The sequence below is a fragment of the Hesperophylax consimilis genome, chromosome 23, assembly GCF_061612785.1.
Source record: "Hesperophylax consimilis isolate HC1 chromosome 23, BYU_Hcon_1.0, whole genome shotgun sequence".
Classification (NCBI taxonomy): domain Eukaryota; kingdom Metazoa; phylum Arthropoda; class Insecta; order Trichoptera; family Limnephilidae; genus Hesperophylax; species Hesperophylax consimilis.
In genome coordinates this window covers 14,472,638-14,493,870 of record NC_142858.1, presented here as the reverse complement: position 1 = coordinate 14,493,870, position 21,233 = coordinate 14,472,638, and the positions used below count along the sequence as shown (strand labels likewise).

Genomic DNA, 21,233 nt, shown 5'->3' with positions numbered 1-21,233 from the left:
TAAGTTCAGAACTTATTACAAATAGCACTTTCAAAGGATTGCAATTGAATTCCGAATGAAAAGGAATAACTTATTAAAAGTTTTTTTTTCTTAGTGTAAATCGGATTTTTGTCTACTGTTGCAATTAGTTAACTGCTTTGGCAGTTTTGCGTGTGCTTATAAACGAAAATAAATACATTTCTACAAAAAAAAATACCTGCGTTGAAAAAACATCATAAAAACACAATTTTTAGAATCGCAATAATACATTGAAATCATAAAGTTGGCAACACACACATATATTTGCAAAAATATTCGCAATCCAATAATAGATACATATAAGACATCATCAATTTAGGTAAAACACAAAGATTGTATTTTAAACGCGTAACACGTTATAATGAATATAACATTATATCATTATGTATCTTCAAGCACAATATATTAAAATATACTTAGCATGATTTCGGTATAATGAGATCAATTATGTAGGTACCACGATATGTTTTACGGAAACAATGCTTATTAATCAGAAAAAGTAGGATAAAGTCATTTTTTACATTGACTTCATCTTTGGGGACGCTGTTGGGAGTGTGTATTATAAGAATAGGAAGGATAAGGGTGTAGTGGGTGCGAAAGAAACTGAGGATCAGTGTGATCAGTGTATGAGTAGCAGATGTATGAATCCAACCCTCCCACTGCAGAGCAAGGCAATGGGTCGAGAGAGTTCGGCTGGAGAGGTCAAGATTCCTCACCCCCTCTTACTATCCGGTCCACCACGCAGCAGACGGGCAGAAAAATCCGCCCTCCAAGAACTGGACAAACTTCACCCGATCCTGCCGGTGATCTATTGCAGATTTGGTGGTTATCCAATGAATGGTTTTCGGGGCGGCGGAACCAAAACCTGCCTCCCAAATTTTCGTAAAATGATTTATTTGTAACTTTGTTGTTATTTTTTATTTTGTTATTTATCTTTGTCGAACGTGATCAGCTTGAATATACCTATTTCTGCAATCAACTTTTTTTCCAGATTCCGTCATTAAAAACTTTCGACACTTACTTTTCCTCTATGTCTTTGGCCTTGTCCCTCACATCGTGCGCTGAGTGTTCTTCGTCAAAGTAGAGCTTCTTGGTCTTATCTACATCCTGTACACAAGTCTGTAGCTCCTTGTGCACTATCACTAGATGGTCGGAACACTGAAACAAGGAAAAACCAATGTTCATAAATGTGCGTTTTCAACTACAAAAATGTCATGTGACGGACGTTGAACGGCAGAGCGGCAGGGAACACATTATGGACACGAAAAGATCAGGGCGAATCATAGCTACTGTAACGGACGTTGTTGGCCACATTATTTCTTTTTATTAAAATTTGTTTACATTTATAAAATGTGTCAACTCCACGCCACTGGCGAAATCCTCACTCCCCGCCACTGTTCATTTTGTCCCCGTTTCGGCCAAAACTTTTTTTTTTGATTTTATGTATTCTTTCGTAATCCTCTAACTAGCTAGGGCTTATAGCAATACCCTTTCATGTTTCTAGCTGACTAGTACTACGGCTCATTTGGCCTTATTACTATTACCATCTGATGGTTGTATTTACTTGACTGATTTTATATTACATTAATGAGTTTTAGGAGGAAAAATTCTTAGCTGGATAAAAAACCTCATGGCCTGAAAACTCTGACTCCGAAAATCATCGGTACCGCATTGCGCACCTACCTCTGCCGAGCGGAACGATGTTCAAATTTTCCTATGTACAATTTACTAAGAAATATCAATTTATGAAATGTTGCAAATGCCTATTTTTTACTTGCACATCTATTATACAACGTATTTCTGACGTAATTGACATAATCATATTATTCAGTTTTCTTTCTTACAATTTTTGGTTTATCATGTAGCATATTTAAATAATTACTTCTTTTTTATGGTTATACAAACTGACGCCCTGTAAATTCATGAATTATTCGACTCATTTAAATAAAATATCGTGGTAACATTTTGTAAATTAACTCTCAAAAATTATCAGACTTTATGACCACCCTAGAGATTCAAATTAATTAAATATAGAGTACTTTATATTATAGTAACTAATATATTTCGTTAACTAGAACATGATTTTCCTTTACATTGTAATCATGCTGCTTCTTATGTCTCGTTTATATTTTTGAAACCTTAATTATTAACCATTTCAATTATTAAATATATCATTTAGCTATAAGGACTATTTTTTTTTTAATATATTACAACCCAACACATTTGAAGTATTGCTGACAATCACTCCGTAAACCATCAACCGCATATGAAATGGGATACATACGTTAGCAACATCTTCAAACTCCTACGTGCTATTGCGGGGCGAATTTACAAAATTAAATATTTTATGCCTATAAATACGTTAAAAATAATCTCTTTTTTTCACTAGCGGAATCTACAATCAGATACGGAATAACGTCCTGGGGAAACTCCTGCAAGACAAATATAGGTTACATCCAATCAATTCAAAACTCCATGACTAAGCTTTTGGTAAAAAAACGTATATATTCACAAAGAAGAGATATAAAATTATTATATGAGTCTGTTAAAACCCTTAAATGCATACTGTTGCAAAACTGCAACAAACCGTTCAAACCATCTTTAACTCTTTGTGTATACTTAATGCATGCCGTTTTAGAATTATCAAGTTCACGGTAATATATTTTATCGAGTGGCATCACCTTTTTTTTCTTTCGCGAATGTCGAATGTCACTTTTTCTTTAACAAAGTGAAGATTCTCGAAAATTGGTTGGAGGTTAGAATTACAGTTTTGTTTTGCTGTTATTATTTTGATTTTCTTATGTAAGTAGATACAACAATACAATACTTATATGTAATAACTCGTATTTTTCCGGTACACTTATTAGTTTTCAGAAATTTTTTTAGGGTTTTTATTTTTTTTTCATACGTAAATTATTCATATTAATTTTTATTAAATACATGGTGTTGTAAACCTGCAACAATTTTTTTTTAATCAAATATCATTAAAAAATTACAAAAAAATAAAATTCTTTATATTTCCTTGCATGTAAATATCTATAAAATATATTTTTTTCCAGAAAAATAAATAAATCATGCATTTAAGGGTTCGTATTATCTGATCGAGGAATATTATGGTTTAAAATTATATGTCAAAACAAAACGTCAGATTCAATATACAAAGAAAAAGTAGATCATGCATATGACACAAGATTCAATAGAAATGAAGGTATATCTATTCCGAAAATTATAAATAAATACGGACAAAGGACTTTCTCTTATCTTGTGCCTACCATATTTAATAAGATTCTAGTGGACATAAAAATTCAATAAAATTGCACCACCGAATTAAAAAATAAAATTAAAAAATGGTTAATAGATCAAGCTTTTTTATACTGATATTGTTTATAATCTTATGCATATGTATATATATGAATATGAGTAATTTGCCTGAGTTACAACTGACTGTCTTTGTATTTTATTCTTTTGTATTGTAGTAAGTTAAAAATTATTGTATCGTATCTTTTTTATATATGTCTCTGTTTTGTAGTTATTTAAGTTATTCTTCTGTATCTATTTTAAATATTGTGATTTCTCGTTATATGTATGCTTAAGTAATATATTAATATTGTTTAACTGACCTCCTGACAAACTGCTTTGGCAGTTTAGCGGGTATAAATAATAAAAAATAAATAAATCCACAGTCACCTTGTTGCCTAGCTAAAAAAAGAACCGATATCAATATTCGATTTGGAGACTAAGAGCAGAGAGCAACGTGCATTAGGGAATTAATTTTGAAATGCAATTAGGCCTTTACCCCAGCCCCATTCGAAGTATTAATAGTAATTTCAAATACGAGAGGGAAATTATTATGGTATACAAAAAAGTGAAACGATCCAAATTTCTGAAAACTAAAGTTTTAGAATAATTTCTCTGTTGGTTTTCAAAAATTTTGTTTTGTGGTTTTAGGGGGATGATTCAGATGCCTACTTGCTTCTTAGCGAGTGACACGGTAGGTAACCAACAATATACATTGTTAATCGATGTAGGTAACAAAATCGAGAATGAACATAAAAATGTCTGTTTGAACTCCTCCGTTCATCAATCATTGCGGTGATTTAAAATTATAAAATATTGTACAGATTACGCAGTTAGAGTTGAAGGAAACAATACAAACATTGGATTGTCTGTATTGGTGCATATTATGTATTAACTTCCTTTCTTTTAGAAATGTTTTTGTTTTCGTTCATGAGTTTTAGCGAGCTTTTTCGCTAAAACAAGTGGGTATATGTTCGAAAATATAATATTCAAAAAGTTTTCCAGTATCATTTTTACTGTACGTAATTTTTTTTTACTATACTGTCAACTTTTCTGCTACATTCTTTTATGAAGTCCGATATCAAGTTTTATGCATCGGTGAGAGTATTCAACTCTGGTGTGGGATACCATTATGTTGGTTTTGTGTGAAATTCACTTTTCGTAACAGCAGTGTTTGTTATGTCTGTGAAAACTAACGGGGAAATTAAAAAAAAAAAACTACATAAGCGGTTGCCGCGTTATATGATTTTGAACACAACTGTTACTTATCAATTATGTTAATAATAAAAAAAGAGAGCCTTCTTTCAGAGGTTCTGGTATTTTCCTCTATTATTTTCCTAGGAAAATATTTTGAATATGAAATGAAAGTATTATTTTGATATCTTGCGGATTTATTAAGTTGAAATTTATTTAACTTAATTTTTATGCATTTTGTCGATTGTGGGTATTTTATCTATATTGAATATTGTAAAAAAGGTTTATATTGTAAAATGTATGTAGATTTAGTGTGTGCCAAGACCGAGTTGTTTGGCAATCAGTCCTCTCGGTCTACCCCTGCGGGGAAACAGCATCATGGTTAGTTAGTTAATTAGTTAAAGTATATCGTAATATATCCCTCCCCCGCCAATACAATTGAAAAAAAAAGTGACAATATAATCTTGTAAACGGCTTAAGGTGAAACAGATGTGACAATTCCCATACAATCTATTTTTCAGCCACATTTTAAAACTATAGATAATATTTTATTTATTTTAGTACCGAAAAATAATACTCGTAATGAGTTTATCGCGAACGAAAATTTCACTGTTCTATCACTTATAATAACCAAGTAATTAAATTAACAAAAGTAATTATTTTATGCGGGCACCGCCAGCCGAAATGCCCGAATCCGTGTTAGAAGGAGACAAACATATGTGCGAGCCATATGTTTCACGTGCACGCTATTAGCCCATTCCTACGGTGTTAAAGTGGTCAGTAAATTTGTAGTAAAAATGTGAATTTGCGCGGCTTGATTTGTTATTCTGATAGAATGTTCGTTTTGCTTTTTTACGAATGTTCCAGTATTACTCGTCGCAAGGAACATTTGCGGTTTTGGCACGCAGTAAAAAAGGCAAAATTAACTGTATAATAATTATAGTGAGAGCGGTTGTAATTATTTAGAACTTTCTTAAATCTGTAACTATCACTAGCTAGACGCCCGCCAATTCACATTCTCTCATTCATTTGAGCGGCCGCTACACTACTCGCTTCGGCGCTTCGACGAAGTCCTCGACGAAGTTAGCCGAAGTCCGAAGTGCGTGCCCACACACTCGTGCAACTTCGCGAGTAGCTCAGTCTCTCGGAGTCCGTGCACTAGGCAACATGGACGTTCAAGTGGCAAATAAAGGATGAAAGTAGATTAAATGCTGTTGAAATGAGATCCCTGAGGCGTATAATAATAATAATAATAATAATTGGATAATTTGTAAAGCGCCGTTTTTGTGAAAAATCACCTCAAGGGCGTATGTGTGGTAAAACCATGTTTGATCGTGTGAGGAATGTGGAGATCCGCAAAGAGGGCAAGGCTGATGTAAGCGTAATGAGTAAGATTAAGAAAGGGACGCTTAGATGGTTTGGGCATGTAGAGCGAATGAGCGAAGATAGGAGTGTAAGGAGGATATATGATGCAAATGTGAATGGTAGCAGAAGTCGGGGACGCCCGAGGAAGACATGGCACGATCAAGTGAATCAGATACTCGAGTCGGGCCATGTCAAGAGTCAGAATAATAGAAGAGTATGTATGAGACGATGTATGAATGTGAATGAGGCAAGGAGTGTGTGCCAAGACCGAGTTGTTTGGCGGTCCGTCCTCTCTGCCTACCCCTGCGGGGAAACGGCGTGATGGTTATTTTTTTTTTTTTTTTTTTTATAGTGAATACCTCACAAGAGTCCCAACTGCTCCCGTCTGGAGCCAGTGAGACTATGGCATCCCCAATTGGGGGATGTTGTGAGGCTGAAGGTAAGTGGGGAAGGGAAAGAGGAAGGTGGGGAAGTACCTGGCTATTCAGATCTAGTCACTAAACACGGCTTAAGCCATTTGGAGCAACGTTTCAATTCTGAATGGTGGTCTTACACCAGGGCGATACTGGTAGTATCTTCCACTCTGGAACGTGCCGCAAATATACTATATATTATTTTAATTAATTAATTGTGAAATAACACAAATCAATCAAATAAAATTTATTTGCGCACGCCGGGTTCGAACCCGCGACCTTCGGAATGGCAGTCCAATGCGTTACCACTGGACTATGCCGGCCGTCAAGTTTATTCAAGGTTAGTTAGTTAGTTAGTTATCTTTATGGTCCCTTTCAATTGGGTCCCAAATAACCGCCTCGGATTGGAGTGTTTCTAGGAACAAAAAAATTAGGTCCTGTGACCACAGTGTAGAAGCCATATTTTATTACGTATAGTCACTATGACTCTGCGCACGCACAACCACCAAACACGACGTCTCGAAGCGAACTGAAGTGAACCGAGTAGTGTGGGCAGAAACTTCGTGTTCGAACTTCGAGTCCTTTGACTCGGGCGCATTTACCGACAACAATCGGAAGTCGGGCGAAGCGAAGCGAAGATGACCGAAGCGAAGCGAAGTTCGTGCCCACACTATCGTATTCGGTCAACTTCGATCAACTTCGCGAGTAGTGTAGCTGGGCTACAACAGTCATTGTCTGCCGCGGTTTGAAGTGACTTTTTTCGATTTTGTACAGCATTGTTATTCCATAAAAATGAGGCGTGCCCTTTATAAGAATCATCAGTATTCCGGGAAAAGAGTGAATCCAAGACTAAAGCTGCTGCCACACGCAAAGCTCACATCAAAAGTTAATGTACAGCGCATCATCTTTTCTACCGACACACGACGCTATCAAATATTTCTTCCTATGGTAGGAGAGGGGGTCAGTTGAATTCGAGAGCGGCCGAGGAACATAATTTCATTTGTCAAAGTGACAACTTTACTTACTGACAGCTTGAGCACGTTTTCGAAATGGATGATACTTGTCGCCTATTGCTGGATCTGTTGGACAGCTCATCCTCAGATGAAGATGCCGCCAACTATATAGTTATAAATGCTATTTAAAAAACTTTTTAGATTTTAAACAATCTGCGCGTAAATAGCGCATTTTCACATAACCTGACATAACCTCTCCGTCGAATCAGGAAATTCGCAGTTCGCACGCCGATCGACGAAAGCGACATATAATAAATTATTGTAAAATAAGCTCAACTTTCGTCCAAGCCGTCCAACTTTATCAAAAAACCGAATGATATTACCATATAAACATACTGAGATTAAAAATATGATTAATTTTGAAAGGGCGAAAATTTGTTTACTTCAAATTCAAATATTGATTATATTTATATTTTAAATATATGTTAAGTATGTTTGCCAAATAAAGTTTTTTTTATGTTCCTAAATTTACTAGCACACATGACGATATGAGCTAACATAATAAATAAGAAATGCATTATTAGGCTCCTTATGTCATGGCTGTCAAAGGGAACACGGAACTTAGTTGGTAGCTCCGTAATTTAAAATGACCCCCTCTCCTTTTTACGGCGGAGAGGGGGACGCATAACTTTTCAAATATCGCGTCGGGAGCGGTTACGTAAAATAAATTCGGTTAGCGAAGTTCAGAACCACACTTATAGCGCGTTATATTTTTACGTGTGTCGGGTCTGTATGGGATTGTATGGCGAGCGCTATTGTGCTTTATATTATCTGTTGATGTGAGCTTTGCGTGTGGCAGCAGCTTAAGTGCGAACGGGATGAAACGTCAGCACGGCGAATCGGAATACAGGTAAGTATTATGAAATTATTTCAAAATATTTTATTATTTTTTAAATATTTTCTCGGTACCTACCTAACTAACTAACCATCACGCTTGTTATTTTATGACCCATGTCGCTCGTTTGGTATAGGGTGATTCATATTTAATGTTGCTCAAAAATTATACTCCTTTAATGCCTTTATATTATATCTTTTAGTTCCCACAAACACTGGCGCGGAAATAAAGAAAACAAGTGTTCGAATGACGAGACCCCTAAAATTAATTTTTGTGGAGAAATCCAGGACTGCTTCTCTGTGAGAAAGATGATGAATTAATTGGACAAAGTAGACCAATTCAAGCTATCGGACAAAATATTAAAACAAACATTGAAAGAAAAAGGATCTTACAAAAAAAAGAAATATGGACAGAATATGTGAAAAGAATAAAAAATAAATAAATAAGTAAATAAAAAATCTTTTACTATCGTCGTTCCCGCCAGGCATCGTGAGTTCAATTCCACAGCTGGCTAATTCCTCCATCACGACCCAGGCAACGCTTTCCGCTTACTGTGATGGCAGTTTTACAACTAGTTTATGGACACCGTGTATAAGATATTTGTACAAAAAGTTTTTTTTTTCAATCACCTTTCTGCCCTATAAAGGATTTACTATTATTTACATGACATGTTTGTCATTTGTGAAAATAAAATATACCCATTTACAAAATACAAAAAGTTTTTTAATGTGAAAAGGCGACTTCATATGCACACTGTAGGCATCGTCTTTGTGGACACTCATAATATATTACGACGCACGTGGCGAGCTGATTTCAAAACAATGCCTATATTATTTAGATGCTTGATATTACGAGAGCCCTTTCTGACTTATGCATATGACAAATTTGTTTCTCCGTCTGGCAATTCTAACCACTTCGTTGGTTTGATGAATGCGCCCCATAGAAATGTAAGAAAAAGTGTAACCTTTTGACTTATTCGCGAAATATTTGTGAGCAAGCAAAAGCGCGAATACATGGTTACTATGTAGGTATATACCTACATCGCTTGGTATGATTATGTTCATTTAGCAAAAGCGGCCTTTAAAAAAAAGGTCCAGTTAACGCCAGCTCCCGGCACACATACCGTTGTTCCTAGCCGGCTCCTTTTATAAATTATTTAATCTTCCCAGGCATTGATTTAGTTTAGTGAATTGAACAAACCTCTATCTCGTGTCTCTTTCATACTCATGCGAAACATCGTAAATTTTTTGAAATGGAGTCTTTTTCGCAAATGGTTTTGGTTGGGTAAATAAAAATTTCCTGTACCAACGCGCGCGGAGCTGCGTGAAATGTCTTTTGTACGTATTTTTTGCAATGAAATTGTGTATTTTTCAGCCGTTTTCTACGATTATGTAATTATAGGTACCATAAAAAATTTATACAGATTAATATTACTTATATACGTTCGCAAACCAATAATTCATCTCAATATTATAAAGCATAACGTGTTAAAAGTGTTTTATTAGACGATATTGAAAACAACACCATCTATCGGCGTAAAGTTTCGAAAAATGTTTTGAGATGGCCCTTAAAGGCGAGATTCAGAAAAAAACGAAAATTACTGAATCCAGGAGAGAAAAAAATATCGAAGAAGAAAATATTTCGATAGTTCAATAGAAGTTTATAAATAGGTAGGTATTGGTCAACTCTTGCAGAGCTGGATGGTAATTTAAATAAGTTAGTCGATTATTCAGATTAATAATTCATTTATGCCGATACACCTTCAGGCAATGGGTCAATAATATAATAATCGACCAATATTTAGGCATAGTTTATTTTTACTATAGTTTTTCCTCATAACTTCTGTATAGTAAGTTGAGTATTATTAACGGAGCGGATTAGCGTTGAATTGATTGTTTTTACAGTGTTGGGCGGTTATCTCGGGACTTCGTTTATCTTTATTTAGGGATTAAGATTAAGTAAATCCCGATACCACGAATACAAATTTTTTTCTTTAACCTTAGACGCAGACAGAAAAATAAGTATTGTTGATTTAATAAAACTCGAAAAAACTCTTCAAATTATTGGTAATCCGGTTAAAAATGGGACTGTAGGCCGCTTCCTTATAAACTTTTAGTAAATTCGTAATAAGGTTTTTGCACCTGCGTTTGTTTCAATAAAATATAAAGACGAAATGCGAACGTGATAGGTTTTTTCTTATGATCACGTTTTTCGACATCGTGACAATTCATTGATATTTTATTAAAAGTTTATCAGAAAATCTATAAATTTTATCGTTAAGGGCCTGCAATTCCTTTTTAAACAGAATTACGAATAATTTGAAGATTTTTTTTTGTTTTACTGAGGATTGAACCTTCCTCCCAAGGACTGGCTCTTAAACTACCGTCAACTAGAGGTGAGGCGTATTTATCGTACCCAGTAAAAGTAACGGGTATTTCATTGCGATACTTTGTACTTGTGACAGATCTCTAAAATACCTGGTTCCAAAATACTCATGAGTATTTTATACCGGGACTAAATATTTTTAATAGGTACTTTTACCAGGTATTTTTGATAGGTATTTTGACAAGTATTTTTAATAGGTATTTTTGATGGGTATTTTCAGTAGGTATTTTTGATAGGTATTTCTTCAGTAGGTATTTTTGATAGGTATTTCCGATGGGTATTTTTGATGGGTATATTCGTCTTGAGTATTGAGTGGTATGTGATCTGATATTTAGCGACGGGAAAAATGTGGGGATTTTTTTTCCGTAGCTACCCCCCCCCCACGGTTTTCGAAAAATTATTGTGGGGAATCACATATTAGATTATTTTGCTTGTGCGGAATTTTTTTCAGTGAAGTTCCGTAACAACCCCCCTCCCACGGATTTCAAATATTCCGTGGGGAGTACCCATTTTAATTTTTTTTTGTGTAGGATATGTGGTCCATATGCCCCCCATGGATTTCGAATAATAAAACGGGGAATCAAGCTCCCGTAGAATATTTGTGAGGAATATGTGGGCAGAATTTATGCGAGTTCATTAGAATTCTGAATCAATCCTCAGGTCGGTATTAAATACTTTTGAGTATTTTGTCACCGGTATTTTTTTGTACCTGTACTCATTGTACCCAGTAACGAAAAGTACTCATAGGACCTACCTCTACCGTCAACATTCAAAATGCCTTTTAACTTTTTTTAAAAGTTGTCACTGAGGATTAAACCTTCATCCGTAGAGACTAGCTCTTAAACTGCTGTCAAATTTTAAAACGTCTTTTAACTATAATTTAATTTCCACTTCAAGATTCCATTTCATAAATTCGAATACGTTCGACGCTTATATTTAAAACCTCGCTGATTATACCCAAAAGAACGATGATTTTTTGTGAACCTTCAAAGTGATGACAAATATTAGGCAGGGTAAGAATATGGAAGACTTATCAGGAAGACAATATATAAGTAAATGGATGACGTCAAGGAATGAACAAACAAGACATTGGAATTAGAGAGTGAGAGACTGAAGTGTGCCGCTTACGACTGGAACAGTTTGCCGCAACTCATTTATATCCATTTCTGGCCATCCTGATTAATTGTGCGTTTGTGGATATTACACTAATGACTGGAATTAAGACTTACTTACGATTAAATTGTAAGTACATACCTTTGTACCAATGTTAGTACTTCTGTAGGTATACTTTTTAGGAATACATGTTGATTACAAGTTTCATCGATATTCTGCTGCTATGTCTGTCCATCCGCTACAATCAAAGACATGTTTGGAGATTGAGCTTCATGATTTCAACCTCATCGCGACCAGTACGAGAAGCATGGTATCGATACCGGGTAGCAATGTCCCACTATTGTCTATGTGGGGTCTGTGGGGAGAGGACTCACCTTTTTAGAGGTGGCCATCTTGTGTGTGCGCAGAGCCTTAGCCTCGTCGGCTATCTGCTGCTGGAACACCTCCACAGCCGCCAGCCTGGCGCGCGCCAGCTTCTCGTTCTCCTCCAGCACCGTTCGCCACACGCTCCACATGTTCCTGCAACAAACAAACACATCAATCAAAAAACACAATACCGCAACAAAAAAACTGTAATGTGTTTTTTTGGCCGGGAACCCAGCCAACCTGGTTCCCTACTTTTGCTCCAATCAAACAAAACAAAGTTTGTACTAGAAGTTATAACTTATCGTTAGTAGATATTTAGAGTCTTCAATAGTGTATATTTGGGCCAAACACTACAAGTTAACAATGTGACTGCATGAAAATTTCATTATAAAATATTATTCATTCTATTTATATGTAGATATAATTGACTAGAATCGAGAGTATTATAATTTTTAAGTACACGTGTTCCGACTTCCTCGTAACATATTTGTTCTTTACTGATAGTTCGTTATGAAATTTGTCAATTCATTCATTATAGGCCTACAGTCCCGTTTTCAACAGGAAAAATAATAATTTGACCAGATTGTCAATAAATTAACAATATTTTATATCAGTAAGTATTATCTGTGTATTTCTGCTTTTTTTAAAACGCTCAAAAATGTTGTACGAACTACAAAAATGACCGTGAAATCGAGAATCTAATTGAGCATGAAAATATCTGGGCTGACCATGTGGAAAAATATCAGATGAAAGCACACCGAAATTGGAAATCGTGGAAGTTACCCAGAGACTGAAAGAGAAAAGTGTGGACCTACTTCTTGGAAGAGAACTGCTGCATAATGAAAAGGTCTGAGGATTGTAGACAAATGGCTGGGACCAGAGGAGGTATAAGAGCTATGGTATATATAGTATATAGGAGGTAGATATAGTATATACAGTATAGTAGGTCAAATCCTACAATGGGATGATGACCACATGATGGTGAAAAGTAATTGAGAAAATTCATATGAAGTATGACAACGGGCTTCACTTTTTGTGGTGTCTTTTTTTTACATTAACCCACACAGGAGGCCCATAAGAAATTTCCCTCAGGGCCTATGTCATATTATGGGAGGATGCTGTGTTAATGGTTTTTTAAAAATAAAGTAAGTAGAAGAAGTTCTGGGAAGGTAAAAGGTAAGAGGGTTGGGTAAGAATCTAGGGATCAGTGTGTTAAGGATTGACGGACATATGAATATATCTCTCTCACTGCGGCGCAAAGCGATAGGTTGAAAGACCAGTTAGAGAGGTCAAAGGGTCTCCCAAAACTAGCCTCTCCCTAAAACAGCCTCTTCTGATCTGGTACAGCTGATGAGCAAGCGCATCATGAATACATCTCATCCGAGGAACCCGGGCACCCCTTCTAAATCACCAAAGGTAAATAACCACTCAGAGTGACCTATGGCAGAGGTGTTGGTTATCCAATAAATTATTATCGGGGTACCCAAACCCGCTTAGGTCTTCCGAACTAAAACTTCGAATAAATAGTAAATTTGCAAAAACTATCGACAGGTACAATATATTTATGTTCATTTATCAGTACTGAATAGCCTTTTAATTGGTATTATTATTTTTTTTTAAATTGTGCGAGTTTATCTCGAAATAAATGTTTTTTTAATCTGGTTATTTTAGGACATCTCAAATGGGGTTTTTACCGAGTTCAATGTATACGTCATGGTCATTGAGGGAGTACGTCGGGTAAAAGTAAATTTATAGAGGTATTAGCAGAATAAATAGTAATAGTAATTAACCATAGATTTCCGAAAATAATCGAAACCCACTGGATGACAATACTGGATGAGGCAGGAGTATTATTGCTTAAAAGAGGAAAAACAACAAAAAAGTTGCAAAGCAAGAAATTTGCAGATTTGCGAACAAAAACAATAAGACAAAACTTGAACAGTAATGCAGATATGCAAAATTAGTGTAATGAATATAAAAATTCACCTGGCACGTATTCTCGTGTCTAAATTATAAATTTCTCTTGCGCCAGTCGTCCCGCGAATATATTTTTTTCCTATTGTTTTGGAAAATGCCTTCAAGGGCTGACAAACTTTTTTTTAAATCTGTCGAAAATTCTATTTCCTCCACTGGAGAGAAAACCTGTTCACCGATGTCTTATACCTAACTTTATGTCAGAACGTACCCGAAAGATAACCAGCGAATTCTGGGCTTATTTAAAGTAAAAAATGTTAGTGTTTTTTTTCTGTCCTTCGGCATTTTTTCAAATAAAAACAAACAAAAAATATATGTTTCTATTACATGTTCCCACTGGTAAACAACGCATCACTTGCATGGTAAGCGCTCCGTTTAGTCTATTGGATAACACTGGAAAAACGAGGTAAGGTAACCGTGTTGTTTTCACATTATAAATTTAATAAACCGTTAGTAATAAAATATTAAAAGACCGGGTTATTTAATATTTTAGCGATGGTTTGGCCACCGTTTTACAGTTACCAGAAAAGTCTGACGTAAATTTGTACAATATTTAAGTATTAAGTTTTTTATTTACCTAACATAACTTTGGTAACTAAATTACCTATACTTTTTGTAATGGGTATGGTTCTTATTTTGTTGTTAACCTTTTTTAGGGCGTTTTTAATTATTGGTCCACTATTTCTAAAGCAGTATTTGTGGCGTTATTTTTTACCTTGTGGAAACTAGGGTTGACGTATTTCTCTTATTGCAGGTATATAACACCACAAGTAAGCGTAGATTTGAATAATTAATCAATTTCTCAGAAATTGATCATTACACCGCTCTTGCGCTAGCGCCCTGATTTCTAAATTATGCTAAGCCATGGCTGAAAAATGAAATAACCCTCCCTATATCATTTTAACCTACTTTTAGTTTCTTGTAGAAATGGATCCAATATTTAGAAAGTGTTTGTCAAAGTTCTCTATGATCGTGTTTCATAATCAAAACAACAATTACGTATAGACTGTTGACATGGCGCTATACGGGAAGCGGAATTAAAGTTCCGGGAAAAGCTTCATTGTATAACCCGGACTTCTGTTTATCGGAGTATCCATTCAAAGCTATGCTTCAATGATACGCATAACATGAGCATGTAGATTCATCGCGAACGGGTCTAAATATCACACAGGATTAATTAATAATAATATTCTACACGGTGAAAGGGTTTAACGTCGATATGTAATGGGGTCAGTCGGATGCTGTGTCCTATCAATTCCTACCGTAGATTATTATATGTTTGTAATAAGATGGAATTGACATGAACACATTTACATTTATACACGCACTGGTTACACATTTATATTATTATTGTAGCAGCAAGATAATTAGCAAATTATATGTCTAACATTTTAAGGTTAAACAAAAATTAAAAATGTGTGTATAATAGGATGCATTTATCCTAAGAGATGAACAGTGATGGGTTTTTAAGGAGAGAAAGGGGTGAACCGCTGTTTCCCGTTCTCGTGTGGAAAATGTAAACCTTATATTTTATTGATTTTTGTTTGATTCCATTTTTTGTTTGTTTATTACTATACAAATTATTAAGATACCTATCTCAAATAAACTCAAAACCTCACCTAGTCAAAAAGTTCACATGCATGTCGATTGCGTGCACTTGACCCATTTGCGGCGTAAGCGTCCTCACTAAATAAATAAATAAAAACAATAACGCAGTGTAAGTGTTCACAAGCTGCTTTGAATCTTCTCTTGGTGCAAAATGACGAATCCGGATGCATTTTTACTTACATCTTTTTTACTGAATCTCTTACACAAAACAAATTTAAAATTAAAAGGGAGATGAACTATGTTTACATTATGCTTTAATATCATTTTTATGTAGGGGGTGTGTGTACACAACCACATAAGGTTTTATTTAACAGTTTTCCCAACTTCTGAGAGGCAGACATAATTCTAGCGTCACTGGAGCTCCCTTTGCTAACCTAGTATTAGCAGCTTGGAATGGGTAGACGCATAATAAAAAAACTGCATTTATGTGGAAAGACCCCTTGAAAATATGATAAAACACTATGACCGAACATTGCCGGCCTTAAGTATGGTTTAAGGCCGTTTTAGCCATATGCACGCTGTGGTAATAGGCCAAGTTTTTCACTGTTTCGACCTATGTTTACACCGCGATTATAAGTATCTAAGGGGGTAGAGTGACAAAAGGGGGACAGAGATCAACAACATAGAGAATTGACGCATACAATGTAGATGCACTATGAACTCAGAGAGAAACAACGGAATACCAATGATGTGAAAAAAACCATGGCAGATACATCAAAAATATTTGATTACTTCACTATCCAAGGATAATTTAATTTTAGACAAAACGTTTAACACGATGCCCACTTGCTCACTTTTTAATAATAATGATAATAATATTTGGATGATTTATACGGCGCTGTTTTTATGGGTTCTCAAGGGCGCTGGCTAGTATATAAATTTTTCCGTTATTCTCTATATTATATCGACCACTATGTACTTAGGGTCAATGCAGTTGCTTAAAATGGTCTTATATTGTTCAGTAACGTAATTTAATCATCAAGTAATTCCCATTCGTCCTCTTCATACCTCATTTTATCCCTCTCTCATTTCCTTCCGTTCTGATTTTTGTTTAATCTTAATATATAAAAATCACTGTGTTCGTTCAGTGATTTTTACTCTCCAAAACCGCCCAACCGATTTCAATAAAATTATGTGAACTTGTTTGGTTGGTTCCAGCTTTAAATATAGCATAGTTTAGGACAAGGTGGCACTGTTGTAGAGATCGAAAAAAAAAATATTTTTTTAGATACCTCATCTAAAAATACGTTCAACCACAAATTTTAACATCCCTACATAGAAGGCGGTCTGTGGCAGGACAACGTTTTGTATTATAAAATGTTTTCCAAATAGTTTCATTAAATTCTAACTAGTTTCTAATATTAATATTTAAAAAATTCTCCCTGCGTATGTTTGTGCTCGGAAGACTCGAAAACTAGTCAACCGATATCGCTGAAAATTTCAAAATTGATTTTTGTTAGTGCCAGGAGTGTTTAAATGCTAGAATAAGTTGGGGACGCCTAGGAATACAACGAGGAATTGCGGGGTACCAATAGTTTATTTATATATTCTACGCCCATACGGGCTTTTACAAACATTTGATATACATAATAGTTTAGTGCAACAGTAATCAAAAAATAAAAAAAATACTATTAGTTATGCAGAAATTCAATGCAGTAGAAATAGTTGTGTTTTATAAAATATTGAAGTGGCAAGAGTTTCGCGAATTCGTGGCCTCGTTATTTTTTTATTTAATTTTACATCATTTACAATAAAATATGTCGTAGTGTCCATAATATCATCATTATTTGTTTGTTTATATTTATGCTATAGAATTAAACGTACATATATTGTGTTTGTTTTTAAGGCGATATTTAAAATCTTTTAAATTGTTATTTATGTTTCTAAATCATTCAGGTAATGAATAAAAAAAAATTAATCAGAGATATTTATAATTGAATTGGCCCATTATTTTTATGACATTTTGGATTTGGTATAGTTGATTTTTGTCTTAGATTTCTTTTATTTTTAAATGGAGCAGTTTTATTAAGAACATTATCGTTGTGAAATTTTATTGTCGCATGGTAGAAGTACAATACATTCGGTTTTCCAAGTTTTAATTATCTTAAAATAAGTACTTATGAATATGTAGGTACGTGGTTTAAATGTTAATTGATTTTATTACTAATTTTTGAGCTATGTAAAGCTATTTGTTTCGTTTTTTAATAAGTTCCACCCCATCCTGTGTTGCCATATATTATTATTGATTGGCAGAAAGAAAATAGGTCATTATAAGTAAATCTTCATTTAGAATATGTCTTAGGACGGGTTGTTTCGGAGAATTTGAACAATTCATCAAATTTCAACGTTCATTTTCAAGTTCTGTGAAAGATTTTTTCAAGTTCTGTTTTTATTTCAGTTTTGTCAAGCAACTAGCCTACAATGATATAATAACAGAACTTGAATAGGACTTTCACAGAACCCGGAAATGAACGTTGAAATTTTATGAATTGTTCAAATTCTCCGAAACAACCCGTCCTTAGACATCTAAAGATGTATGTTAGTTGCCTTAATCTGTATTTGAGTATGTTTATGTATGGTGACCATTTTAGACATTGGTCTACTATAATGACGAGATATAACCATTATGTTTGTGTATTTGTCCTAGAAGAGATCATAATATGTAATTATTTTGGCATTCCTTTATTCGTTTCTTATATAGATATAAGATACGCTTAAAGAAAAAAGATAAGATAGTGTTGGTAAATTTAGATCAAACTACTTTTTTAGTTCATTGATATCTATGTTGGCCATGTTATTTATTTCCGTCTAAATTTAATGGTAGCACTGTGTCATCTACGTAGGATATAGTTTCTCCATTTTTTATCACATTTAGAGACTATAAATGTATCGTTGACGTATAATATGATAAATAGCAAAGGGCCCAATACTGTACCTTGAGGAATGGATAAGTCACTACATTCTGAATCACTAACTTGATCAAGCAATTTTACTTCTTGGGGTCTTAATTTTCATTGATTTCCATTGATTTCATTGATTCTAATGTATTTATTAGTTTTTTAAGAGATATACTGTCGATATGTGTATTCATACGGTTCTTTTGTAATCGGGATGAAACTGTAATTATTTTTTATTTATACACGCCCTAGTGGGCTTTTCTTTAAAAAAAATACTAGCATTTTGTATCAGAGTAAACACTTAAAAATTAATACCATAAAGAAGAATGTAAACATAATGGCAAAAATGAATCCTCACGCATATAATTGAATTTAAAAGATTCAACAAAACAAAATAGTAGAAGCTGTACATACATAAAAGGGTACATAGGTCTATTATTGTTCTATCAGTATTGTCACATAGTTTGACCCGGAGTGACGTGTATTTTGTGCACGGCTGCTCAAGTTTTACCACATTATGGACGTACTAAAATTAATCGAAAACATAAAAAGTGACCTAAAAAATATAACTACCGTAAAAGACTCGAAAGTGCGAAATAATCTCGAATTAACCATAAACCTATTAGAAGAAACATGGAAACAAGAGAGAAACAATTTCCAGGAACAAATAATAGATCTTCAAAAAAAAGTTATCACCAAACTCGAAAAGAATAATGAACCAAAATCGTACGCAATGGTACTAAAAGAACGAACGGTACAAATCGAAGAACCCAAATATGCCGTTATGATTGCTGCAGAAGGCAAAGAAACATCTGAGGACATAAAGAAAATTATTACTAAAACAATCAAAGCACCTAACCTAGGAATTGGTATAAATGGGATCAAAAAAGCATCAAACAATAAAATAATTATGACTTGCTCGAAAAAAGAAGATGCAGACAAACTAAAAACGGAAATAAATAAAAATTAAAACGGAATATCTGCTACAGAATTAAAAAAGAAGAGACCGTGCATGGTCATTAAAGGTGTGGGAGGGGAGTATAATGAAGATAATTTTCTTAACGACCTTTTGCTGCAAAACAATGAACTAAGTGATGCCCCAAATGATTCAATTAAAGTAACTAAAATATTGAAAAACAAGAAAAGTGACCAACTGCGCAATGTAATAATAGAAACAACAGGCCAAATCCGAAAGATATTACTTGATAAACAAAGGGTCAATATTGGTTTTGTCCGAGCGCACATAGAAGATTGCAATCCCTTAATGCAATGTTACCACTGCCTTGGTTTCGGACATACATCACTAAGGTGCCTGAACAAAATGAATAAGCCTAGATGCATACACTGTGCAAAAAACCACAAATTTAGTGAATGCGAAAAAACGAAAGATATAGTCAAATGCTACAACTGCGACAAAAACAACAATTTATTCGGAACAAAAAACAATACTGAACACAGTGCTAATAGCGAAAAATGTACTTACCGAAAACGAATGGTTATCATAGCACAACAGAGAATCGATTATGAATAAGTGATGGATGATTTTCTAGGCGAGGAAATTGACAAATTTTTTTTTTTTTTTTTTATATTTACTCCACACAGGAGGCCCTGAAGAAAATAATTTCCCTCAGGGCCTATGTCATCTTTGGGGATGCTGTGTGGAGGGTCTTTTTGTGGAGAGGAAGGAGTGAACATGGGTCTTGAAGAGTCCCATGTTGTAGGAGGGAGGAAACACAGAGGCCGGCAGTTCGTTCCACAGCCGAGCTGTTGAACTTAAGAACGAATCATAGAAGCGACCCGTTCTCATGTGACAAGTGTCAACTGTGTACAAATGTTGGGCGCGCGTTTGGCGTGTATCCCGACTACGCACCGGTGCCGAAGGGATCAATGACGCTAGTTCCTCAGAGCATCTTCCATTGTAATACCGATAGAACAAGGACAGCATACCTACCTGACGCCTGTGCTCTAAAGATTGCAGTCCGTTTGTTAAGATTGGGGAATCTATCAAACGGACCGCCCGTTTCTGCACAGAGTCAAGGGTTTTTTTTCAGGTATTTTGGGGCTCCAGACCAGAGATGGCTGCCAAATTCGACAGTAGGGCGCACTTGCGATTTGTACAGGGTGAGCAGTTGTGTACTATTAAAGTATCTGCGGGCCCTGTACAGTACGCCCAGCTTCTGAGAGGCCAACTTTACTCTAGCTTCGATGGAGCCCCCGTACCTGAGCTGGTCACTTATAGTTACACCAAGCATATCAATGAAAGGCCTGTTCGGAAGATTGCTTCCGTTGAAGGAGACTAGATTATCATTTGGATCCCTTTTAGACGTAATCAGACAGGATTGGGTCTTTGAAACATTAAATTCGACGAGATTATTTTTACCCCAGGAGGAAATACTCTCGAGATAACCGTCCATTCTCTGCTTCAAAGCCCTCCGAGCCGTTGGAGTTTGTGTGCCCTTTGGGGGCTTGTCAAACAAAAAGCTATCATGAACTGTACTGTCATCCGCGTAACAATGAATCGGTGCACATGTCAAAAGGTCATTGATGTGCAACAAAAACAAAGTCGGAGACAGAACCGATCCCTGTGGGACGCCAGCATTTATGGAGTGCGAGGAAGAGGTGAAACCGTCAGCAACCGCCTGAATCGACCTATCCCTTAAAAAGTCAGCAATCCACGTACACAGGGATGCGGGAAGTCCGTAAGAATGCAATTTGTTGACAAGTCCTCGGTGCCAGACCCGGTCAAAGGCCTTGG

The 21,233-nt window shown here is 35.2% G+C and overlaps 1 protein-coding gene across 5 annotated transcripts in view; it reads right to left on the bottom strand.

Moving 5' to 3' along the window:
• The window catches only part of nwk (FCH and double SH3 domains nervous wreck), a 70,795-nt gene that overhangs the window by 36,002 nt on the left and 13,560 nt on the right, over positions 1–21,233 (bottom strand). For all 5 annotated transcript variants that reach the window (XM_089646117.1, XM_089646118.1, XM_089646120.1 and 2 more), the window contains exons 4-5: positions 12,008–12,152; positions 1,040–1,176 (exon numbers count right to left, since the gene is read on the bottom strand). In XM_089646117.1, the coding sequence (XP_089502243.1) occupies positions 1,040–1,176; positions 12,008–12,152 (282 nt within the window). The remainder of the gene's footprint in view (positions 1–1,039; positions 1,177–12,007; positions 12,153–21,233) is intronic.